Source organism: Haliotis cracherodii, unplaced genomic scaffold, assembly GCF_022045235.1.
Source record: "Haliotis cracherodii isolate W230 unplaced genomic scaffold, xgHalCrac1.p SCAF_4, whole genome shotgun sequence".
In the NCBI taxonomy this organism is placed as follows: domain Eukaryota; kingdom Metazoa; phylum Mollusca; class Gastropoda; order Lepetellida; family Haliotidae; genus Haliotis; species Haliotis cracherodii.
Window position 1 is genome coordinate 11,540,325 of NW_027266297.1, and position 26,662 is coordinate 11,566,986.

At 40.1% G+C, this 26,662-nt stretch overlaps 2 protein-coding genes across 2 annotated transcripts; both read left to right on the top strand.

Annotated features, from left to right (window-relative positions):
* The first annotated feature begins 4,897 nt into the window (after positions 1–4,897).
* Positions 4,898–9,059, top strand: LOC139480578 (vitellogenin-like). The gene is made up of 9 exons (XM_071263718.1): positions 4,898–4,975; positions 6,410–6,469; positions 6,622–6,782; positions 6,897–7,145; positions 7,251–7,403; positions 7,523–7,977; positions 8,094–8,259; positions 8,353–8,682; positions 8,793–9,059. Exons 1-9 carry the CDS (start codon positions 4,921–4,923, stop codon positions 9,042–9,044), a joined length of 1,881 nt encoding a protein of 626 aa, XP_071119819.1. The 5' UTR covers positions 4,898–4,920; the 3' UTR covers positions 9,045–9,059.
* Positions 8,982–26,602, top strand: LOC139480577 (uncharacterized). Its single transcript, XM_071263717.1, has 27 exons — positions 8,982–9,062; positions 9,482–9,541; positions 9,694–9,854; positions 9,969–10,217; positions 10,323–10,475; positions 10,595–11,049; positions 11,166–11,331; positions 11,425–11,754; positions 11,865–12,395; positions 12,585–12,928; positions 13,036–13,218; positions 13,465–13,726; positions 13,920–14,067; positions 14,277–14,534; positions 14,650–14,922; positions 15,059–15,302; positions 16,023–16,239; positions 17,119–22,755; positions 22,956–23,294; positions 23,600–23,765; positions 23,910–24,366; positions 24,483–24,630; positions 24,809–24,929; positions 25,079–25,320; positions 25,500–25,811; positions 25,925–25,999; positions 26,466–26,602. Exons 2-27 carry the CDS (start codon positions 9,514–9,516, stop codon positions 26,535–26,537), a joined length of 11,571 nt encoding a protein of 3,856 aa, XP_071119818.1. The 5' UTR covers positions 8,982–9,062; positions 9,482–9,513; the 3' UTR covers positions 26,538–26,602.
* The last annotated feature ends 60 nt before the right edge of the window (positions 26,603–26,662 follow it).

Below are 26,662 nucleotides of genomic sequence, written 5' to 3' on the forward strand. Positions count from 1 at the left end.
TACATTTCGCTTAAAGTCACTATTTCGTCACAGTGAACGTTAAAACATTATAACATTATTATCAAATTTAGAAGCCATTGGTCTTACGCAAACCGTTTTTACAAAAGAGATTCAATTTGATTACCAATTAGGTTTGCACAATCTTAAAGAATATTCAACTCTGGGACTTTCATAATGGATCAGTTACAGTTACTCGAACTACTAGAGGTTTACAGGGTTTATTAAATTTAAACTTTTTCCATTAAAATTAGATGCTTTTATCGCATTGCATTAAATATTATTCGGTAACTTAAAATGCACATAAAAGGTTTAAGTTTAGATTTAAATCCGTATTGCAGGAAACACATATTTTCCTATCTGCTTTCCTCTCATGCAGCGTTAATACTTCGACACTATGTCTCACAGATGTTTTCAAGGGAAAATAATCTATATGAAACATGCAGTAGTATATTTCTAAAACAAGTGTCAGTAATGGTTTTTAACACACTTTAACTTTATTCAGGCTTGGGTTTATGTAATGGTTCCCGTGGTGTCAGGAACAAGATGTCATACAACTGTCTTTCGGAGCATCTGGACACGTATCTGAGTAAATATTTGTCACAGTTGCCACATATGTACAAGTGACACATGCAGAAAATGATCCAAAAAACAAAGTTTGCGCGTGTTGAGTATTTGCGTTTACGTTGACGTTGGTTCTGTAATTACTGAAGCTACTGGTCCTGTGATATATCTGATTTACAGGGACAAAAGACTGCACATCGATTACCACTTGTGTGTTTCAGAAGTTTTTGTGTGCAAACACTTCTCTCAAGAATAGGAGTTGTAGTTAGTGTAAGGAGGATAGTATATAAGATTCTACGGATTCTTCGTATGGACTGAATGATTGAAACAATGAAACATTTCTGTTCTCACACATAGGTTATGAAGGAGATATGCAACGTTTAGTTCTGCTATGGCATTGTAACGATGCCAAGGACATTTACTTTATATCTGAAATCTTAGTATTTGTTTGGGTTTTTTTTATCAATATTTCCTTTAAGCAGTGTGGCGATGTCAACTCTAAATCACTCTCGTGTGCTATATCATCTGGTTAAGAAAAGTAAGTGCCAGGATCCACTAATCGCCCGATTCGACCACATTAGGATCCTAATTTGAAGTCAACTTTCCAACAGTCAACTATCCCTTTATGTCAAGCAACTCCAACATATATAAACACGTTTTGAGATACAATCGAGCATCCTCTTCCGACGAAGATTTCAAAGAGTGTCATACGACTCTTGCTCCAAAGTTGTTTGATCAAGGTTACAACATCCATGGCTTCAGTAAAGCTTTCAAAAGTTTCCAAATTTAACGCATCAGTGACAAATATGATGTCAGATTCAATTCCCCATTTTGACCTGTACCATATGTCCCAGTGTGTTTTCAGGCGAACAATAGATTTACTTTTGCATGTGTCTGTGACGGCGCCGATCGCTTGGGAATCATCACGCATGCCCACGATATGTTCAGAATTATACAATTGAATAGAGCTGCTTTTGGCAGAGATGTCTTATGAATATGGAAAGGGCTTTTTTAGCTATTATTTACTCGTCATCAGTTTGGCAGTGGAAGTGTAATGGTATGGGATGGCATCACATCTCATGGGACAACACAACTCATCATTGTTAATGGCAAATTTAATGGCGTACGACATCGTTCGAAATCATGTTCTACCCTTTGTGCAAATGCGGGGACTTAACGTCACGTTGCAGCAGGATAGTGCCCGCCCTTAGGTTGCACGTTTTGTAACAGTGAATGAGTGAGTATGGTTTTACGCCGCTTTTAGCAATATTCCAGCAATATCACGGCGGGGGACACCAGAAATGGGCTTCACACATTGTACCCATGTCGGGAATCGAACCCGGGTCTTCGGCGTGACGAGCGAACGCTTTAACCACTAGGCTATCCGAACGCCCCCGTTTTGTAACAGACTTTTTGAGGCATCTTAACATTCCTGTACTGCCATGACCTGCTGTTTCTCCAGATCACCCTCATAGAACTTGTCTGTGATAAGATGGAGAGACGAGTACGACAGATTGAACCAGGACGTAAAGCTATTTGGTCCAGTCTTTGGCTGTTTTCAATCATCTGTTTATATGAAGCCAAGTTACCTTTTTCCGCAAGTAAACATTTTGTTTAGAAATAAAAGATCTGAAACATACTCTTTACGTATGAAACTATAAGGATAAATGGTATACGGTTCGCCTAACATGTCACAGGGTACATGTTATGTTTTGTTCACATTACAGAGATGTAGAAATATCTAAAGCAGTTTTATCTCTTGTAAATACAAGATTAAACAAAATGGTAAAAAAGTGATGAGATCATACACAAAGAACAGTAATTAGTGAATCGTTCTTGACCAAACACGCACCTGGCATCAAGGTTTTGTCAATCAAACTTATTTATTTTCTAAAACTATACATTTATTCAATACGCACAGGCCGCTGTTTCAAACACATTTTAAAGGTAAGAAATGTTGTAGAACAAACGACATTTGTCACTTTCCTTTACTAAATTAACTGTACAAAAACTTTTCTATAACAACATAGGTCATTGCACGATACCGACTATGCATATGTTCATGATTCACTATCAAATAGTGAATGGCACCGATGTTCGCGAAATGGCGCGTGTATCTATCCTCCCATCACAAGTTATAAGGAAAGGTCAAGTGTTCACCTGAACAAACACTGGACCACATGGTACAAGTCAAAATAGAGAATTGTGTCGAACATCATTTTGGTCACGGATATGTCAAATTTGGAACTATCCTGTTTATCATTTAACATTTTGAAATCCTTACTAAGGCCTTGAAAACTGTAACCATGATCTGACAACCTTTGTGCAGGAGTCGTATGGCGCTCTTCGACATCTGCGTGTAAAAAACATGCTCGATTGTACCTCAAAAGTTGTGAATTGTGTACACTAAAACCAGGAGATGTTGGAATATTGCTCGACATGAAGGGAAAGTTGACTATTGGAATTTTCTAGTGATCCTCCTTGTCAAACAGTCTTGTGAACAGTTTTTTGTCACACATGAATATGAAATAGATGGGACAGTTTCACTGGTTTCTGAAGTGGGTAAATCAGTTAAAGGGAATTGGTTATTTGACCATTATTAAGCGATATCGGATCATCGATATGCCTGCAGCTTAAGTGACACTTCCGTTTTGATTTGTATAGATCAAGAAGTTCAGGGTTTCATATATGGTTTTCTCAGTTAGCTTCAGATTTGTTTTGAGATCGCTTTTGGTTTTTAATTTTTAGGTGCTCAATTTTGTGTAATTTATCTAAAAATAACGAACTATATATGTTTTTGGACACATTGTCACAAAGGACACAAAGGGCACATTATTCTTCCCTGTCCTTACAAAGCGAGGTATATGTAGAAAATATTCAGTAAAGGGCTATATAAAATGAAAATGAAAATCTTTGATTTATTTATAATTATAAGTTGCCTTCATAGTGTTTGTTTGTTTTTGTTGTTTAACGCCGCACTCACCAATATTCCAGCAATATAACTGGGGTCTGTAAATAATCGAATCTGGCTCAGACAATCCACTGATTGACATCATGAACATCGATCCACATAGTTGAGATACGATGACATGCATCAACCAAGTCAGCGATCCTGACCACCTGATCCCGTTAGTAGCCTCTTTCGACAAGCATAGTCACCTGTCATGACATGCATGGGTTGCTGAAGACCTATTCTACCCCGGTGCCTTCACAGTGAATGCATGTAGGGTTAATGACCACCCGATGACAGTAATCAAAATCATATATCGCCACAGTCCCTGATCAGAAAATCCACAGTCATGACAATAAACCGATATTTAGTAATGCTGTCACAATGAAATGTAATTAGGGGCTTTCAGTACATAGCAGACTGTGCTATCTGGAATACGTACATGATAATGGTGTTGACAGGGATCTCGATGATAACATTGTTATCAAGTGTGATAAACATTGTTATCAGTGAGGGTTGAACATTCACTTCAACACCTCACATTACTGTTGAGTAAAGGTACAACAGACAATACTTACCATTGCAAAACATGTCATGTTATATATTGAAAACGCGGAATACGAATCAATGTCTACCTAGAACAGCGGGGTGATTTCTCCCTAATGTCCCATTATTCTACAGTGCTTTGTGCAGTTTCAGCCAAGGCTTCAAATAGTTTAGCCTGTATGATTAGGGATATCGGTTGGATTGAAGTCAGCAGTAGACCAGCTACATCCCGGAGACTTGAAAATACTCGAGTCTCGAACAGACGTATTAGTCATTGAAAACATGAGCAGCGATCACCACTATCAAGTCATGACGAGATGCGATCAGCCAAGTCACGTTCAATATCTTCCGACAAGCATACGTTACTTCACACCACTTCTAAGTTCCATGTGCAGGACAAATGTGTGAAATCCACAGAATTGTGTAAAATCAGTCCAAACAAATAACCAAACAGAAACACTTAGAAGAACGACTTAGATAGAAACATTGATAGTTAATCTTGTGACAAGGCGAGGCTGTAAGATACAACAGGTACATCTCACGGGGTCAGTGATAAATATACCTACGGTCAGGAGAATATTATCACTCAAACTGAAATGCTGTTGACAGGAAAGGCCATCTAATCTTGTCAGATAGATAAACCACTACAATTCAGCATATTTCCTAGTATTAGAGTAAGTGTGTATGTTATCGAAGCATGCGCAGTGTTGCCATGCTGATATTCACAAATGTGACAGATGCGCAGTAAGCGATGACAATAGACATTGACTTTTGACCGGTGATTCTGGACTTGCTAAGTATAAAAGAAGGAGCACCTCCACCGGAGACTCAAGCTTAGCTAGTACATCTCCGAGCTTCACACCATGGAGGCCAGCTTTTTACTGGTAGTCGGCGCCATACTGGCCACGGCCATTGCAGGTAAGTTCACTTAATTACGTTGTCTGACCGATGGTTTAACACTGAAGTTAGACGAATGTGGAGTGATGGGATTGATTGCATAAGGGAAGCAATCCGTTTACTGTAAAGTATATCAACGTTTCTGAATGTATTGTGCCTTGGCGAGATTTATTAAAATAATTGTGTTTATTATTTGTAAAACTGCACAGGAAAGAAGAAAATGGCACAGACAAGAAGGACATGATGAAAAGACACGTTGTATAATATTATGCTATGATTAGTAATATATTGCCCAAAAATGTCTTAATTTACATTATGAAATGCTTTGATATTAGCGACATAGTATACCAATGTATTGCGATATGGAGGCTATATACTGAAAACTCCTAATTTTACTTATCATCGACATGCATCTTTAACAATGGTGTTCCAATTAGTGCAGTGAACTTACAGGAGTAAGTCTTATTTTTCGTTGTTTTTCACGGACGCCATATCCTGATGTAACGCATGTGTGTGAAGAATCAGGCCGCCTTTTCTGATGAAAATAGTTTGTTCCAGTAAAATCAATTTGTCCTCAGATTTTACCCAAACAATTGTTTTGATGTCATAAAAATATCGTGTTGTGGGAAAAATAAGTTCCTTTGTTCCACCTTTCACAGAATACAAATTGTTTATTTTGAAGCACTGACCGCAAATGTTTACTGACTCTAACACCCCAAAATTGTGCAAGTCTTTGTTTTAAATAATATTATCCTTATCTTTAACTACGAGTACTGCGATTCATAAGCTAACAATTTATCTTCCGGACACTGAAATAAACTACACACTACTTGTGAAATGATGTGAAGTGAATATAGCGACGTGCATGCACGTGTGTGTATGTGTTTGTGTCTGCATGTACTAGTCCGGACTACTAGTGCTAACTAACTGAAATACAATGCCGCAGTTTAACATGAATAACCCACTCATACACAGTATACTAACTCCGAGTTGACCAGTCCTTGTTTTAGCCCCATAATAACGAGCGCCAGACAAGGTAACAACAAATATAAACTTTTTACATCTTTTGGTATGACGCGGAAGGGGATCGCACCCAGGACCTTTCTTGTGAAATGAAGTACTACAATCCAAGTCGAACTTGCACACTCAGAGCTGTATGAGTCACCAAAATAAAGCATACACCCATGTTAAATAGTGGCTAGAAATGAAACAAACAAAAATGTATATCCGATGGTGATGTATTTAACACGGATATCATTGGCGACATTGCATGTGTCCTATCAATGAGTATCTCACAACAGGACAGCCCAGTAACGCTTTGATAATGTTTGAAGTTTTTTTTGTTCAAATCCATATTTCAAGTGTATACTTTCTTGTGCCCGGCAGTTTGTGTTATGCATGAATTTATGCATTATAGTGATTGGACATTGTGTAACAATAACCTTTTTGTGATAGGCCCTATCAGTGTGAGACAAGGAGATGAAGACATGAGATCATGCGCCAAATCATGCACAGGTAAGAAACTGAAGGCATTCGCCACATTATATCATATTCTACATTTTCCAAAAATACAAAAGAAGACGCAATAAGTTACATTTAACATTGTTTGCTTCCCATCCACCTAACATTTAAGTCAAACTGGCCAACCTAAACGTTGTTATTTATAGGCACATCCAAATTTAATTACGTCCCCGGAACGACGTATGAGTTTGTGTACAACGTTCAAACACAGACGTCCATGGAGGGAGCCTCCAGTGAACGAGCGTCTCTTGGTATCCGGGCAAGTGCTGACATCGAAGTGCTGTCGAAGTGCGAAATGGCTCTACGGGTAGGTAACTAAAAAAAGGCATGTAACAAACATGTATACGTTTTAATTGGAAACGCACCATAAAAGTGAAAATGAAGCCAGTTGTGACAAGTATTTTGTATTTCCTCTACTCAGCTTCACGATGTCAAAGTGTACCGATCTGATCCCTATTCTTCCAACCCCATGAAATATGCTGACGAAACTGGGGAATTCAAAAGGAATCTAGAAAGATTCCCCCTTCGATTCTCTTTCCAAGATGGCGTGGTAGAGGAACTGTGTCCAGCTGATGGTGAAACAACATGGGCTCTCAACATCAAGAGGGGTCTTCTAACTGCTGTCCAAAACAGCATGGATCGTATTGACACAGACCAGAGAATAAAAGAAGTAAGCAGCACTTTTCCCCTTTCTGACTAAAAAGGAAAGATTGATGAATTATTGTATCATAGGTATAAGTTGGACATGTGACTTATTCCGATTTTGACTTTTTAGAGAGATATTGCTGGCAGCTGCTATACAGATTACAAAGTAACCAATTCTGGATGGTACAGCACGTCAATCAAGAAAGTCAAGGATATTCTTGGATGCACCGATCGCCATGGTTACCAGAGTTCTGTCCATGCCATGCCATACAGAGTGCCATCGGTGAGTATATTTATTGAAAACTACATTTACTTTGTGTAGTTACATCCATAAACCGATATGATGTACATTGCCATTCACAAGTTGTCTTGCTCAGTATTTCCTTGTTGGATCTTCCTCAGGATATCCAGTCCATGCCACTGATGAAGAGCACACACGAAAATGACCAGGAACTGGACAAGAATGGTCGCCTAAAGAGTGCACTTATTACGGAGACACACACCTTCAGACCCTTTTCTCAGGACACCAATGGTGCCACAACCAAAGTTCTCCAGAGACTCAACTTCAAGTCTGAGAGATCTGGCGTTACAACAAGGCCTGATTTGATCGGCAGCCGTACAGGTCTGATCTATGAACACGTTTATGGAAATGGCCAACGTGCTGAACCAAGGAGGGAGGCAGAAAACAAACTCCAGGAAATCTGCAGGGATACAAGGGAAGACGTCAGACCAGACACACCACGTCTCTTTTCTGAACTTGTCTACATTATCAGAAACATGGATGTCACAACCCTTAATGGTGTCTACAATCAAGTCAAGAGAGGTTCACTCTGCAGTGACAACAATGAGCGCACCATGTAAGACACTTCTTGTTATTATTGTATTAATGCAGTAAACATCAATCATGTTTAAGAGTAGCATCTCAGTCCTGTAGAGATTCTTTTTCAACAACAGCATTTAATGTGTATTGTAGGAAGTTCTTCACTGATGCCATTCCTATGGCAAGCACAGGCGCTGCTGTTCAATTTCTGACCGAACTCCTGACTGGAAAAGATGTGACCGGAACCCAGGCTGAAATGTGGATCATCTCACTTGCACTCATTCACCATCCAACATTAGAAATGCTTGAAAATGTCAAGGTAAGACATAATGAGACATTTAACATGTATGTAACCTTAGCTTGTACTGAAGCAAAATAATAAAGATATGCTACTTGCTTTTCTGTTTGATAGGCCCTTGTGGAGTCCCCAGAATTGAGTCTGAAAGCCATGCTACCTGTGTCCAGTATGATCAACAACTACTGTAGCCATAACCCAAGCTGTTCGGATGAGATTGCTGTTACCAACATCCTTTCAAGCCTAGAGAAGAACATTGACTATGGTTGCTATGTAAGAGACAATAAACTCAATAGAATTCTGATGACTTTGCGTGCCATTGGAAATGCAGGTCACTCAGAAAGAGTTGTTGACAGCATCAGAAATTGCTTCACCAAAGAAGGAAATCCAATAGAAGTCCGGGTTGCAGCTGTCGAAGCCTTCCGTCGCCTTCCATGCTCTGCTGATGTGAGTTGTTTTGCTTCATAACGTTTTGATATTTACTCTTACTGTACATTGATTGACTACTGACGAATAAGAACATTGAATTGATTGATACTAAATTCTATCCATTTCAGAGAAATGAAGTGATGACCATCTACAGAGATGGAGAGGAGGACTCAGAGCTGAGAATTGCTGCTTACCTGGCTCTCATGCGGTGTCCTTCAGAAGATGTCCTCAGTAGAATCCAAGAAACCCTTGCGTCAGAGAAAGCTAATCAGGTTGGATCCTTTGTCTGGTCTCATCTTACCAATCTGATGGAAACAGCCAGTCCACAGAAGCAGACAATCAGGCGCATTCTGGAGGACAAGACTCTTCAGAGAGAATAATAACGAGCGCCAGACAAGGTAACAACAAATATAAACTTTTTACATCTTTTGGTATGACGCGGAAGGGGATCGCACCCAGGACCTTTCTTGTGAAATGAAGTACTACAATCCAAGTCGAACTTGCACACTCAGAGCTGTATGAGTCACCAAAATAAAGCATACACCCATGTTAAATAGTGGCTAGAAATGAAACAAACAAAAATGTATATCCGATGGTGATGTATTTAACACGGATATCATTGGCGACATTGCATGTGTCCTATCAATGAGTATCTCACAACAGGACAGCCCAGTAACGCTTTGATAATGTTTGAAGTTTTTTTTGTTCAAATCCATATTTCAAGTGTATACTTTCTTGTGCCCGGCAGTTTGTGTTATGCATGAATTTATGCATTATAGTGATTGGACATTGTGTAACAATAACCTTTTTGTGATAGGCCCTATCAGTGTGAGACAAGGAGATGAAGACATGAGATCATGCGCCAAATCATGCACAGGTAAGAAACTGAAGGCATTCGCCACATTATATCATATTCTACATTTTCCAAAAATACAAAAGAAGACGCAATAAGTTACATTTAACATTGTTTGCTTCCCATCCACCTAACATTTAAGTCAAACTGGCCAACCTAAACGTTGTTATTTATAGGCACATCCAAATTTAATTACGTCCCCGGAACGACGTATGAGTTTGTGTACAACGTTCAAACACAGACGTCCATGGAGGGAGCCTCCAGTGAACGAGCGTCTCTTGGTATCCGGGCAAGTGCTGACATCGAAGTGCTGTCGAAGTGCGAAATGGCTCTACGGGTAGGTAACTAAAAAAAGGCATGTAACAAACATGTATACGTTTTAATTGGAAACGCACCATAAAAGTGAAAATGAAGCCAGTTGTGACAAGTATTTTGTATTTCCTCTACTCAGCTTCACGATGTCAAAGTGTACCGATCTGATCCCTATTCTTCCAACCCCATGAAATATGCTGACGAAACTGGGGAATTCAAGAGGAATCTAGAAAGATTCCCCCTTCGATTCTCTTTCCAAGATGGCGTGGTAGAGGAACTGTGTCCAGCTGATGGTGAAACAACATGGGCTCTCAACATCAAGAGGGGTCTTCTAACTGCTGTCCAAAACAGCATGGATCGTATTGACACAGACCAGAGAATAAAAGAAGTAAGCAGCACTTTTCCCCTTTCTGACTAAAAAGGAAAGATTGATGAATTATTGTATCATAGGTATAAGTTGGACATGTGACTTATTCCGATTTTGACTTTTTAGAGAGATATTGCTGGCAGCTGCTATACAGATTACAAAGTAACCAATTCTGGATGGTACAGCACGTCAATCAAGAAAGTCAAGGATATTCTTGGATGCACCGATCGCCATGGTTACCAGAGTTCTGTCCATGCCATGCCATACAGAGTGCCATCGGTGAGTATATTTATTGAAAACTACATTTACTTTGTGTAGTTACATCCATAAACCGATATGATGTACATTGCCATTCACAAGTTGTCTTGCTCAGTATTTCCTTGTTGGATCTTCCTCAGGATATCCAGTCCATGCCACTGATGAAGAGCACACACGAAAATGACCAGGAACTGGACAAGAATGGTCGCCTAAAGAGTGCACTTATTACGGAGACACACACCTTCAGACCCTTTTCTCAGGACACCAATGGTGCCACAACCAAAGTTCTCCAGAGACTCAACTTCAAGTCTGAGAGATCTGGCGTTACAACAAGGCCTGATTTGATCGGCAGCCGTACAGGTCTGATCTATGAACACGTTTATGGAAATGGCCAACGTGCTGAACCAAGGAGGGAGGCAGAAAACAAACTCCAGGAAATCTGCAGGGATACAAGGGAAGACGTCAGACCAGACACACCACGTCTCTTTTCTGAACTTGTCTACATTATCAGAAACATGGATGTCACAACCCTTAATGGTGTCTACAATCAAGTCAAGAGAGGTTCACTCTGCAGTGACAACAATGAGCGCACCATGTAAGACACTTCTTGTTATTATTGTATTAATGCAGTAAACATCAATCATGTTTAAGAGTAGCATCTCAGTCCTGTAGAGATTCTTTTTCAACAACAGCATTTAATGTGTATTGTAGGAAGTTCTTCACTGATGCCATTCCTATGGCAAGCACAGGCGCTGCTGTTCAATTTCTGACCGAACTCCTGACTGGAAAAGATGTGACCGGAACCCAGGCTGAAATGTGGATCATCTCACTTGCACTCATTCACCATCCAACATTAGAAATGCTTGAAAATGTCAAGGTAAGACATAATGAGACATTTAACATGTATGTAACCTTAGCTTGTACTGAAGCAAAATAATAAAGATATGCTACTTGCTTTTCTGTTTGATAGGCCCTTGTGGAGTCCCCAGAATTGAGTCTGAAAGCCATGCTACCTGTGTCCAGTATGATCAACAACTACTGTAGCCATAACCCAAGCTGTTCGGATGAGATTGCTGTTACCAACATCCTTTCAAGCCTAGAGAAGAACATTGACTATGGTTGCTATGTAAGAGACAATAAACTCAATAGAATTCTGATGACTTTGCGTGCCATTGGAAATGCAGGTCACTCAGAAAGAGTTGTTGACAGCATCAGAAATTGCTTCACCAAAGAAGGAAATCCAATAGAAGTCCGGGTTGCAGCTGTCGAAGCCTTCCGTCGCCTTCCATGCTCTGCTGATGTGAGTTGTTTTGCTTCATAACGTTTTGATATTTACTCTTACTGTACATTGATTGACTACTGACGAATAAGAACATTGAATTGATTGATACTAAATTCTATCCATTTCAGAGAAATGAAGTGATGACCATCTACAGAGATGGAGAGGAGGACTCAGAGCTGAGAATTGCTGCTTACCTGGCTCTCATGCGGTGTCCTTCAGAAGATGTCCTCAGTAGAATCCAAGAAACCCTTGCGTCAGAGAAAGCTAATCAGGTTGGATCCTTTGTCTGGTCTCATCTTACCAATCTGATGGAAACAGCCAGTCCACAGAAGCAGACAATCAGGCGCATTCTGGAGGACAAGACTCTTCAGAGAGAATTTGATCTGGAGACCCTGAAGTATTCCCGCAACTATGAAGGCTCTCTTTTCCTGGAGAAATTTAACACTGGTGCCATGGTTGACAGCAACTTGATCTTTTCTGAGAAGTCTTTCATTCCTAGATCTGCAATGATGAACCTGACAGTGGATCTCTTTGGAAACTCTATCAATTTGCTGGAAATTGGTGGTCGCATTGAAGGCCTCGAATACCTCCTGGAAACCTATCTGGGGCCTTACGGCTACTTTGGTGACAAGAACTCCAACAAGAAAAACACAGAACAGGTAATTTTGAACTTCATTCAATACAGACTATCTATGTACAGCCACATTGTATAAGACACTACTCAATATACATATTAAGTGTATGAGCTGATGATAATGTTTCGAATCTACCGTCTACGCCAAATGGAATCTGTTTCAGCAGATAATCTAGACTGGTTCTTCTCTAGCATTGACCATTTATATTTCCAGAGTCGAGCTGACCTTGACAAACTTCGGGGTGCCATGTACATGAGGATCTTTGGCAACGAGATGTTGTACAAACACTTCAAGGGAATGGAGTCCTTGACGTCTGCTTCCAAGTTCAACTTCCTTGAATTTCTGATCAAGATGTCTAAGAAGCATGACTACTCCTTCACTCAGAGTATGATGATCCTGGACAGCAGCATGATCATCCCCACCAGCTCCGGTCTCCCCCTCAACCTGACCGTCAATGGAACAGCTACCATCAGTTTTAAGGCCTCTGGTCGAGTAGATCTCCGCAAAGTTGCCACCAAGCCACGCAGTCTCCTCGTTGATGGAACTATCCAACCAAGGTATTTTTGTTCTTTATAAGAACGGGTTAATGGTAGATAAAACAATGACATATACCTAACACTCAGTTATTGGTGCTAGAGAATACATGTTTCTTCATTACTTTCAGTGGAGCAATACAGATTGCTGGCACAATGAGTATGGATGCCTTCGTGACAAAGTCTGGTCTTCGTGTCTTCAACACCTGGCACTCCAGCACTGCCCTCAAGGGTCGTGTAGAACTGACTCGTGGCAAGATTCTCAGTGCTAAACTGGAACTACCGCAACAAAAGATGGAAATCTTTGACGTCAAGTATGTAGGCTACCCATCTGTCTTTTTGTGATCTCCAATGTCTTTTCCAATCCTTTGTAATCATACTGGTTGTTGGTACCACCTGCAGTGGCATTCTCCTCAGAACTGGATGTGTTTGGATGCTGCAAAAGCATCTTCATTTTGACAGTTTTATTTCTTGTAAATTGCTTCCCTGTTTGTTAGGCATATGCATATATAAATATGTGTTTTGCAACATTGAACATCAACTATTCTTCCGTGTTTCAGGACCACCTTCTTCTCAATTCATGGGGATCTCGAACAAGAAGAGAAACTTATCACAGAAAATCGCCAGGACTTGAAGTTGTGCACAGGTGAAAGACTCGCACAAATTACTGGTGTTGAACTGTGCAATGAATTCCAATGGGCCAATGCATCCTTAACAAATGGAGCTCCCTACTTTCCATTCACTGGTCCATTTTCCTACAGCATGACTCTTATAAAGAGAGACTCACACAGTGGCTATACACTTCTGGCTAAGCGCACTGAGGTAAGTGTAGTTTAGTATCATACCCATAAACTAACATTTACCACATATTTGTCAGACTATTGGACATATAAATCTATTGTGCTTAAAGTTTCAGGAATGTTTCTATTTCCATCATGTGGATACATTATGAGCTATTGATTAAACTATATTTCATTTCCCTATTACATATACAAATCTAACCTGGTTTGTTCAGAACAAGGTCTCCAGCACAGCTAAACTTGCTTTTGACACTCCTGGATCTAGAGTAAACAGAGCCCTGTCCATGGATGTTACTGTCAACTACAAGAATAAGGAGTTGGAACTGGAGGTAGTTTCACCCTGGAAAAAGGCAACAGTAAGAGGTACACAAATACCTTACAAATACAATGGAAAAGTACATTTGTACAGTACTGTACTGTGTTTTTATGTCACCATAAGGCAATGTCATTCGTCCACCCTACCATCGGTTATTGAGAATCAAAACATATATAATTCAATAGTATGTCAACAACGTCCCTATATCCGTCTCAATGACCGTTATTTAACTAAGACATTGTGTATCTACTTTCAGGCAATTTGGACACTGACCAAAAGCTGCTTGGAGTTGGTGGTAACCTTTTGTTGGATGACAAAGATGAGTATGGCTTAGTGGGACAAGTGAAGATAGTCAAAGGAAAGGATGCTGTGACATACAAACCACGCTTTGAGATCAGACAACCAGGAGCCAAAGTTATTCTTCTGTCTGGCTCTGTAAACACTCAGGAATCTAGGAAAGCAACCATTGACCTGTCTCTTGAAGGAATCACTGCCAAGCCAGTCATGCTCAAATGTAAGTTTATCTAAACATTTATCATTTCATTTTTCACAGCACGTCATTTCTGAGCTGCCTTACTTCCTTATGAATGTTACAAATTAACTTGTGGTTCATGATTTCGTTCCTACAGCTAACCTCCAGAACACCAAGAATGAAAGAAGCATGACAGTTGTACTCAATTTGGGCAAGAAAGAAGGCTACAGCCTTGATGCCAGCCTCATCCACAAGAACACTGGCAAGAATAACCCCATCATCAAAATCATCCCAAGATTTGTTGTCTCAATGCCTGAGTATGAACTGATCAACCTCAATGGAACCTCCCTTTACAAGCCTCAGAAACTGATCGAGGGTAACATGTCCCTCTCCATCTATAAGGTCCTTCCTAAGCCACTCACAGCCTCATGTAAGTTGATTTATCGGCGTCATTCCAGAGACATGTTTTCCTTAGTAATCGATTAGTAATCTTTGTAATTACTATGATTATAAAATGTATATAACCAACGTCAACGTCTAACTGCATGTTCTATTTTATTTCATAGGGAAACTCGGAGTCAACAGTCGAAAAAATGTCGAATACAAAGGTTCAGTTAGAGTGAGATCCAGGTTCGTCAATGTCAGACTTGAGGGTGGCGTTGATCTGAAGAAGAAGAATATTGTGTCCTCCAAACTTACCGTCGACTACAGTGTTCCTGCCTTGAAGTCCATCAAACCAAATAAGTTTGATATCAGTTCCAAATTTACCAACAGAAGTACAAAGTCAACGTTGAAATATAACCTGAATGCGTAAGTACAAATCCACATTCATTCATTGATATCAATTTACAAAATTACCATCTATGTGACATTTGCAGATAAGACATTTAGGGGAAAAGGTAGGCACCAATTGTACTCCCGTTTTTGCTGATCTGTTTTATTATGCATATGAATAAAAAAAATAGGTCGAATGGGCTAAATCAAAGCGAGGAAATCTGGCTTATAAGTGTAACTTTAGTTTCAGCTAATATAATATCGTTTACTATTTATCAAATAGCCAACTCCCTTCAACTGATGTAACTATATGAACGAGAAATAAAAGTAGTAACATCTGGTCAGAGTCACCTTTGTATAAAAAAGCTATCCACAAGACCGTATGACAAGGAGGGTAATTTCAACACTCCAATAGCCAACTTTATCTTTATGTCGTGCAATATTCCAACAGAGATTTCAAAGATTTCTTATTCAAAGGCTGTTAGATCAGGGTAATAACAATCAATGCCTTTGTAAAGCTTTCAAAATGTTTTATGGTAGACGTATGGGGAACATTTCCAAATTTGCCTTGGCATGTGTTTATGGGGTGGGGCAGGATACGCTCTCCTTCTCGCAAACACTCGGTATGATCACTGTTTGATAGTGATTCATAAACACATGCAATTGACAATGTACAATTGATTCTTATTTCATTTGATTATGGAAAGGGTTGGCCATTTTTTCACAAAATCTGAAGTGTACATTCTGCCTCTTCAGAAACTTCGTGTCGAAGAAAAACAAGGACTGGAACTTCCAAACAGATCTGGACTTCACCCACAACAAAAAACAGACTGGAGGTAGCATGCAGCTGAAGTATGGAAAGAAGCAGAAGGATTCAATTAAAACAATCTCTACTACAGTTGATATCAACCACGAAGTGGGAGCCAAATCAGCAAACGTCAAATATGACATGCAAGCTAAATTCCCACTAAAGGTATGTCAAAGATAGATAGTGCTGAAGATATTCGAGTTCTAAAGTATATGTGTTACTGTCATTGTTTATTAATCCAAACATTTATCTGAAGTAAAAATACGGTTTGTTTGTATCTGAAGGTTTGCTTGTAGCTGTGAACTGCTTGTATATATATATATATATATATATATATATATATATATGTATGTGTGTGTGTGTGTGTGTGTGTGTGTGTGTGTGTGTGTGTGTGTGTGTGTGTGTGTGTGTGTGTGTGTGTGTGTGTGTGTGTGTAAACATGCCTGTCTTGGTAGAATTTGAATCATATTTAAAAAGTAAAGGGTCTATTTTTAACAAAAGTGTGGAGTCCATCTTTTACATTTATGATAAATGTCAACACAAGAGAATGATCAGTTTCGATTAAACAGATTCCATTTGGCGTAAAAGGCAAAACCTAAGCATTTTCACATGATTACTTTGATGCAAACTGGACACATCCTTAAGGAATTATAGCAAGCACCAAACACTACTACTATACTTGAAAATTTATTTCAATGGGAAAATATTTCTCCAATCCGAACCAACCTTCTAAAGTACTAATAAAAGATCCCAAAATAGTATATTTAATAAACATTAAATATTTCAACATTTTGTTGAAAGTATTGTGACCATATATGTGACTCTATAATAACCATGAATGAAAAACCTGTGTGGAGTTTTACATATCCATGTCTGGAAATGATAACTGATCAAGTAAGTTGTGCTAACCTGTACTGAAGCAATTTGAACCCTGTATAATTTAAGACAGTATCTAGAAGAGGAATTCAGTGTATGTTATTTTAAGTGAGTTATCTAAGCATTTCAAAACAATCATGCTATACATTGCCTATTTATTCGTTTCAGAAAGTTGACATCCGACTGAAGGGAAAACACAAGCATGATAAGAACATCCTTGTATCAAACGTGCAACTAGACTATGCTAAAGGTAAGGCAATAAAAGCCTTCCTTAACTTAAAGGACAGCAGCAAGAAGGCCATGAAAATGTCTGGTATCTTCAATTTGGACTCCCCATTCAAAGATATCAACTTGAAGACTGATCTCACACAGAAGAAAAGAGATTTTACACATCAAATCACTCTCAAACTGGACAAAGCCAAGTCGACGGTTGTCACAACTTACAGTAAACAAAGGGGAACCATCCACAGTGTGGATTCACAGATTAATCTTCATTCCATGAATCCAACAAGGGTTATGGGTGAGATAGATCTGGACCTCAAAGACTTTAGGGTTTCAGGAAAGGTGGATCATGCCAAGAAGTCCTATGGTGTTGCTACAGCCTACAAATATACCAAGGATCCAAAAGGAAAATGGTCACTGGATCTTACCTACCCAGCCCGCCACATCGTTGTTGAAGTAGAGGGTGGCAAAAAGGGAACTATCTATGCTGGATCTGTTGATGCGAAATGGGATGCTAACAATGACACTCAGAAGAAAGTAAATGCACAAGGCAGCATTGACTACAAATCAGTCAGCGATATTGATTCATCTCTATCACTGAAATATCCGTCAAGAGTCCTGAAACTGAATGTTAAACACCAGGGTGGAAATACCTTGACTTCCCATGCTGACTTCTCCTGGTCATCTAAGAAACAGATCTCTCTTGACACTACGTACAGCAACCAAGGGTCATACAACAGTCGGAACATTCAAGGTTCTATCAAATTGCAAACACCTTTCAAGAAGTTCGAAGAAATGTCAGCTGAAATGAGTGCTGATAATCGTCCCCAAAAGTACACTTCAACAGCCAAATTGATTTGGGGTTCTCAAGGAAATGCAATCAATGGTGCCATTGTTTTGAAGAAGCCATACTCCCCCAAGAGCATTGATCTAAGAATAACAGCTAGCTCACCCTTCAAAGGATACGGACGAATGAATGCTGAACTGGAACATTCTATCTCTGACCAAAGATTGAATACCAACATCAAAGGGGCCTTTGAAGGAAGAAATGCTGAATTCACCATCTCTGCTCAAAACAAAGGAGACTTATATGATCGTGATGTTGAAGGCAGTTTGGTTCTGATGTCCAACATTCCCAAAATGAAGTCTATCGCCCTACAAATGGAACACAAAGATGATAACAGGAAATTTGTGACAGAAGTTACAGCTGATGTAAATGGTGATCGGTATCAATATAACCTTGGTATGACACATGCTCTGACTGGCTGGCAGTACCAAAATGCTGGAGAATTAACCCTTATGGCACCAAAGATAAGAATGACGAACACATGGTCTCACAGAAACACAGAAAGAGAGTTAAAGACCACTTTGACATCTGAGTGGGGAAGAGAGCGAAAAGTTCATTTCGATCTGTCTGGCAATCATGACTCTTCTGCAAGATACACTACAACAGGAGGCATCGTTCTTCAAACACCATGGGAACCTGTGAGGGATATTGACATCTCTTTGAACAATGCCGTTGGCAGAGGATATATCCGTAGCATTTCTCATTTCAAGAAGGACAAATCCACCCTTGCATCAAGTGAGATCAACTACAGGCGATCAACTGAATTGGCAGAATTTGACTTTATCATTACTACACCAGTCACACAAGACCTGAAAGGAAAATTCAACTCAAGATACAACTCTTACCCGATGTCTAGCCACTTAGAATTTGAATGGGCGCCACGCAAAATGATTTCAGCAGATGGGTCGATTGATCTTGCATCAATTGAAAACCTTGATGGTGAGCTTCGAATTACCACTCCATACAGGAACTTCAGAAACATTCTGCTCAAGTCTTCTCACAAATATGAAAATAGTGAATGGCTGTCAGATGCTCGCTTAGATTATGCTCCCAGAAAATCCATTGAACTGGAATCTCACATCAACACTGGATTGGTAAAGAAGGCAAGAGTAACCCTCAAGACACCTTTTGATGATCTGAGTGTGCTGGATGCAGGAATCGAGTTCAGTGGTGGACTCATGACCTTTGACAGCAGAGCGGATTTTGAGCTTCAGCCAACCACTGGGAAGTATGCTGCAGTTATGAACTGGAACTATGCCAATTCAGATGTTTCAGGAAAGCTTAGAATCGATACTCCCCTTGAAACACTTCGATATATGCAGATGATCCTCTCGAGCCAGAAACAGAACAATGGCAAGAGGCACTCTCGAATTGAGGTTGAGTACCACCCAAAGGAGAAATTGTTCCTTGATGTCACATATCAACTGAATTCACTAGAAAATATTCATCTGAATATAATGCTCAGCACACCATTTGAAAACATTGAGCATGTTTCTGTAAGTTTTAATCATGCCCTTCGCCGTCGAGGTATCGAGTCTGATTTTGATGTGACATATGCACCCTATAGACCAATAACAGGACTTCTAAAACTGTCATGGAACAATGATATTGATGGATCAGTTATGATTGTAACACCCTTCAGAAGTTTAAAGACACTATCAGCCTCCATTCGTCATGAAGGTGAACCAACTGATTTCAAGAGTCATGCAGAGCTTCAATTTAACAGCGATAAGACATGTGAAATGGACATTAAATTTAAACATGGAGACAGGACAAAGGGTTCCTTCTCACTGAAGACACCATTTACCAACTTTGAGGAAACCAAAGCATCGGTCTACAGGAGAGGGGGAATAAGGAGCCTGCAATCAGGTCTCACCCTGACATATGCTGATGCACAGGAAATTGAAGCCACTTTCACCAACAGATTGACATCTTCATCACTTGATTCTGTGCTACTGATCAAAGCACCTTTCACCGATGACATCCACATGTCAGTTGATCACAATGGGCAACTCACAAGCTTTACAACAAAGTTAGAAGGGTCTGTTGGTAGTACATATTCTCTGTCATCTCAAACAGGATTTACCCTGAGGAAACCAACCATCGATTTTAATACAAACCTTCGATTAAAATATGATCAAGGTAGCAGGAACATCGGAATAACATTCCACAAAGAAGGACAGGCAAACAACATGAACAGCCACCTGACTGGAGAATACAATGGCAAGCGTATTGAAATCAGAGGAGCACTAAAGATGATCACAGATATAGATGGAAGTCTTACGATCCAAACACCCTTTGAGCCATTCAGAGACATTGGTATGACCGTGAAACATTCAGGGAATATGAACAGATTCAATAGCGAGGGTGTCATCAGGTACATGGATGGACAAGCTGCTGAAGGCACTGTTGCATTCTCTCATAATGGCATAAGAAGGATTGATACTAAAGCAGAGATCAGAACACCATTTACTGGTTCCAAATCAGCTACTTACCATCACACAATGAATGATGAAAACATATCAGCTAATGCTGAAGTTCAATATGGTACAGGCAAGAAAATTACAGCTGAAGTTTCTGCAATGAAATCTCCTAAGATAGATGTGTCAGCTGAAGTCAGAACACCATTTCAATCCTTTGAGGTCTCCAAACTGATTATCTCCCATGAAGGTCCTCTTGGTAACTGTAAAAGCCACGCAGAGTTTGAGATGGCTGGAAAGACCATGACTGCTGATTCTAGTGTTATGCATGGAGAGTCAAGCAAATTAGATCTTGTCATCCTCACAAACATGGAAGGCTATGAGAGTCTTAAGATAAAAGCAAACAGGGAAGGCACTTTGAGGAATCTTAGGACAGGTGCACAGATTTCTCTTCGTGATGCTGTCTCTGAGGTATCTCTGAACAACCGTTTCACAGGAAGACGTCTTGTTACAGCCTTTGTACTAAGAGACCCATACATACAGGAAATAACATTCAACATTGATCATAATGGCATCCTTTCCAACTTTAAAAGCCAGGTGTCTGCCAACATGGGTCGAGATGCAACACTCACAGGTAATGTGGTGTTCAACATGGAAGATCTTGCCATCAACATGGAAAGTAATGTTGCGTATACTATGGCCGGAAGTGGAAACAACTATGCCATCAAACTTGGGAAGCATGGGCGACTTGAGGACCTCACAGCCTTCCTCACAGCAAACTGCGGTGACAAAAACATTAACATTAAAGCAGCTCTCAGATCTGATGACAACATTCACGGAGAAGTCAGCGTTGTTACTCCCTTTGAAGATTTCACAGATCTTGCACTCAAGTTTGATCACTCTGGTGTCCTAAATAGCTTTTCATCGGAGGGAACTATTAGGTACATGGATGGTAAGGAACTATCTGGAAAAATCAACCACATGAACAATAGGTTGAGACGTATCCAGTCAAGTATTGAAGTGAAAACTCCATTTAGCAGTTATGAGTTTACAAAGGTCGAATACAGGCATAGAGGAGATAGTAACTCTCTAAAGTGCAATGCTGACGTTCAGTATGGGTCGCAAAGAAAAATGAGTGCAGAAATGAGTATGGGAAAGTCCATGGACAGGTATGTCTTGGTCAGTAAGCTAAGTACAGGAAGAAGGAATACATTCTCTTTGGACTCTACAGTTGACCTCTCAACATCTCCGATGACAGCCACAGCTACACTTAAAACCCCTCTGGAAAACTTTGACAACAATGAAATTTCAATCACCCATAATGGAGAATGGAAGAACTTCAGGTCCACATTGGACATGAAATCTCCACTCATTAGTACAGTGTCTGGAGAAGCTGCTCTTCACTACACATCTCCATTTGAAATGGATGCCTTAGTTTCTCTCACAGACAACCTTAAACTCTCTGTAGAAAACACGCTGAGAAGAAGCAGACAAAGATCCCACATTGTAGCTGCCTGGGCGCCGAGGAAGCAGATAACTCTGGATGGATCCTACGTATACTCAAGCAACTTCGCGGAGAAACAGTTATCTGCAGATGCTTCTTTGTCTACGCCTTTTAAACCTTTGAGACAAGCAGCACTGAAAATCCAACACAGTCGAGGGAATGAAAGGTCAACTCAGACGATTGAAGCTGACTACAACGGAGAGACTGTCCTGGATGTAGACATGGAGTACCACAAGGCAAACAAGCACGAAAGCATTATTACATTCAGGAAGCCAAGAGCCATGCAGTACACTGTGTCTGGTGAGTTTGCAGACAACAGCATCGACACTGATCTGTTTGTCAACTGGGATAGAGATGAACCAGAGAGCAATGTCAGGTTCCAAACTTCCCTCAATGACCAAAGTGGAAGAAACACCATTGATAAGGCTATGACAATCAAATTAATCCACCCTGCTAGAACACTCGGTGTCACTGGTACAATTGCCAAGAGTGGAAGTCAGACCAAGAGTGTGGGCCAACTTATTTGGAATGAAGATGCCGGACAGATGTTCTCCTATGATCTGGACCTGACTGATAAGAGTCGCAGATACAGCACAATGTACGATGGATCACTACGCCTGGGAACTCCTGTGCGGGGATTCCAAATGGATGGTTCATTCAGCAATGCCCGTGGAAGAAAGATAATGGATGGTACCTTCTTCTGGGATGCTGTCCGTGATCAGACGAAACAAGTTGGTATTAAAGCTGTTCTTTCTCCATCTGACGTCCAAAAGAGAGCCGAGCTTAGCCTGAAACTGCCTTCCATTGGAAAGGTGGGTCAAGGCGATTTTTATTCCTTTCAGTCTTGTCAACAATGATCGCCGTGAATACCTGCAAAATTGCTGATGTGGCGTTAAGCAATATTCAATCACTCACTTGTCAACACTGAATTTGAATTTCAGTGCTGCATATCTTGATATAAGAAATTAATTAACGTAACTTATGTCAACATGCAACTGACTTGTTTTTACAGGACATCAAGGTTGACACTGAGTTGACATTGAATGATGGACGAACCCTCTTTGATGGCAAGACAGAACTCTCTTACTCTTCAGACTCCAGAAAGACTCTCACCCTCAGCTCCAAAGTTGAGGACATTTCATATGGCTATTCCAACAAGAACTACAGCATGACAGTGGCGATTTCACACCCCTACACTGATGTTGATGTGAGTCTGACATCCAATATTGGAATGTCCAGAGAGAAGTACACTGGTGGTATGAATGCCAAGTACCTGACTGCCAGACGTGAGCGTAAGAACTTTGCTCTGCGTGGTGAAATCAACCGGATCAGAAAGCAACTTGATCTTCAGGTACGGATACAATACACTTTGCATAGAAATTAATCAATTCCAATTTTGGAAACAATTCAACTTTTCTCTCTCTGTCTTATGACATAACGGTTTGAACAACATCAAAATCAGACACGTAGACATGCTGGCCTCTACTAAATGGCATTGCAAGTTTCCTAAGCTTATGATGGAAAACCCGCTGGCCAGAAAGATTTCATCACTTCCTTTAACATTATGATATTTTGTGGATCAAAAATATTAAAAGTAGATGCGATTATGGCAATGAAAAGGAAACAGTTGTAGATGTGTATTGTTTTTGTCCATAGATGATGTCTCCTCTGACGACGATGACTCTGTCAGGAGAGGTTGACACCACCAACCCCTATCGTCTCAGAATCAGTAACAATTATGGTGATGACCGCACTCTCAAATGTGTGATGACTTTTGACAAGGAGAGGAGATTTGTTGACTTCCAGACGAACTATGACCTTGGTAACTAAACAAACTGAAACTGGTTGTTGTATCACATCGCTGAAATATAAACGTTGTTGTCTTGCGATTCATGTCACAATATGCTTATAGTTTAACTTACACACTTATATTATTTATTATTCATTATGGAACTGTGATTTTCAGATAACCCAAGTAACACTATCAACTTGCATGCCAACTACATCAACTCAACTGCAGTGAAAGCTGAACTGTATAGTACAACCAACAGCAGACGACTCACCGACAGTCTTGTGTTCGTTCGTCTTAACACATCAAGAATCCTCCACACCAGGATCTCTTGGAGACCAGAAGTTGTTCAGGAAACGCAGGAGTACTTGACTGACAAGGTCCGGAGGTTTGGTCAGAAGGCAAAGAGTGAATTCCATGACATCTATGAATCTGTTGGACGAGAAATCACTGGGAAATACCAACGAATTGCTACAGCTTTCAGTGAGGACATTGCCCCTTTCGTAACGCTCATTGAAAGAGAGATGGCAAGCATTGAGGCTCAGCTAGATGACATCAGACGTGACATCAGGCGCATGTATAGCCGAAACGACCTCTATATTGCAGACCTGGGAGAAACATTCCTATCCACATTGTAAGTAATTGCTTTTTCTTACTATTTTGGCAGAATTGGGAATAGTTTTGAAGGAGCATTTACATTGCTTACATTGCTTTGTATATTTTCATGTTCTTTTTATGTTATATTAACAGTGAGAGCTACAAGGATTTTGTCACGGCTACAAAAGCCAGGTTTGCCAAGATCAGCGAGGCAATGACCTCGTACCTGGAGGAAGTGAAGAACTACCCAATCAACAGAGAGTACCAAGAGATGGTATCCCAGTCCCTTACTACGCTAAAGGTAAAATGCCTTGATTCTCATTCACTGGGAAATGACATTGAAATACAGTGTTGCAAAGTAACACTTTAGATCACATTAGCATCCCAACCATTGAATTTATATCTAATCATTTATTGTAAGGCGTCTATAAATTCCTTACATACACAACTTGCTCAATGAAAGCTTCTTTTTATTTTAGACTGTCATCGATTATAGTGTGAGATCCGCTGTTGATTTTATTGGCAAGATTGATGACCAACTGAAAGCCCTCAAGGATCAATACCAATTCCAATCTCAAAGAATCCAGGATGGAGTTTCAGGTACAAGTCTATTGTATCAGATACTACGGATCTGGACAGATCTATACAATACAATTGTATCTATATTTGTAGTTGTGATGGTGAAGAAAGTAAAATGTCGTTCTCTATACCAATATCATACATGAGTATTCTGGGCTATGTGTTTGCAGAATCCATAAACAGAATCAAGAACCACCCAAGACTTATTGCCCTGAAAGCCAGAATGTCTGACATCGACTACCAAAGGTACATCACAATGGTCCAGGAGAGAGTAAATAGCTGGAACATCCCCGAGAAATACAACTCTGTTATCTACAATGCCCGTGAGATGATCAACAGCAATCTCGCCAATGTCCTGGAACATGAAGATGTCAAACACATGAGATCCGTCGCCAACAACGTTTACCAAGAGGTAACTTGAAATATGAAAAATTGACATCATCAACTCAAGTTGTTAAACTTCAGTGGGTGATATGTGTAGGTTCCAATGCTACTGAAGCATACAGTAATACCACAAAGAATGCAAGTTAACATAAACCTAAATGTTCGATAAAGATAAAAGGATGCAAACGATACGTATTCCTCTTTCAGGGTGTGTGGGCATACAACTACTGGCAGGTGGAGGAAAATCTACAAGAGCACCTCAGCAGCATCTATGAGATCATCAAGGAGATGGTTGAGGAGGAGATCCAGAAATACCGACAGTACCTGAACTTTCTGGAGAAATCCAAGGTCACCGTGTGGGACCCTGAGCATGGTGAAATCCAGATGGATGTGTACCTGCCCATCCCACTCAAGTCTCTGGACTCCCTTCCCGAGGTGGACGCCTATGTTGACAGGGTCAAGAATGCTGTAGACCGATACACCCCGGACAGAGAAACCATCAAGCAATACTACGACAAGGTATATACTTCTCGTACGCCATTGTTCACTGGTAGAGAAAAATAACCAAACAACTTGAAATAACACAATTAACACACTCAACACAAAACTACCTATATTTCACTGTGTTTCAGTATATGCCTAACATCAAATGGAGATCTGCAAATCAAACCAAACCAGGCGATGACCAGTTCACTGAAGAGCTCAATGTAAGTAGAATGAAACAGTTCGTGGCCTATAATGTTTAAAATAGTAATAAATTTTTACTACAACCAAACATGGTTAAAAATAAAATATATTACATATCACATCTGTGGCTAAATATTCACCCTTAAAGATCCGGGTTTGAATACGTCTTCAGCAACCCATGCTTGACGTAAAAGGCGATTATACTTGTCGTCAATTCACGTGAAGACTATACCTGTCGTAAGGGGCGACTAACGGATTGGCATATTGCTGATCGCGTCGTTAAACAGCAAACAAACAAACACAGCGAAACACCTGAGGCCTAGCTGTGTGCCAATCAGCAATTCGCAGTGCAGAGTTGTGTCCCTTTGGCGTACGTGTATAACATGTCTACTGGTCAGTGATGAAGCAGTGAGTTGGTCCCTGAGTTATTCAATGTTGACACTGTAAGAATAGAACTAAGCCCTTTTCATTTGTCATTTGTTGCAGGAGTTCGTGATGAAGAAGTCACTTAGACAGCGCCGTCGTTACCGAGCCAGAAGCTGGCATGTCCCAAAATGATCTTGAGATTATTGTAATATGTTAATAATTTATTTATTTCATTGTGTATAATGTACAGTTCTTATTGAATGATCTTTATGTTCAATATATTGCATTATTTGAAAATAAAACATTGACCTGTACCA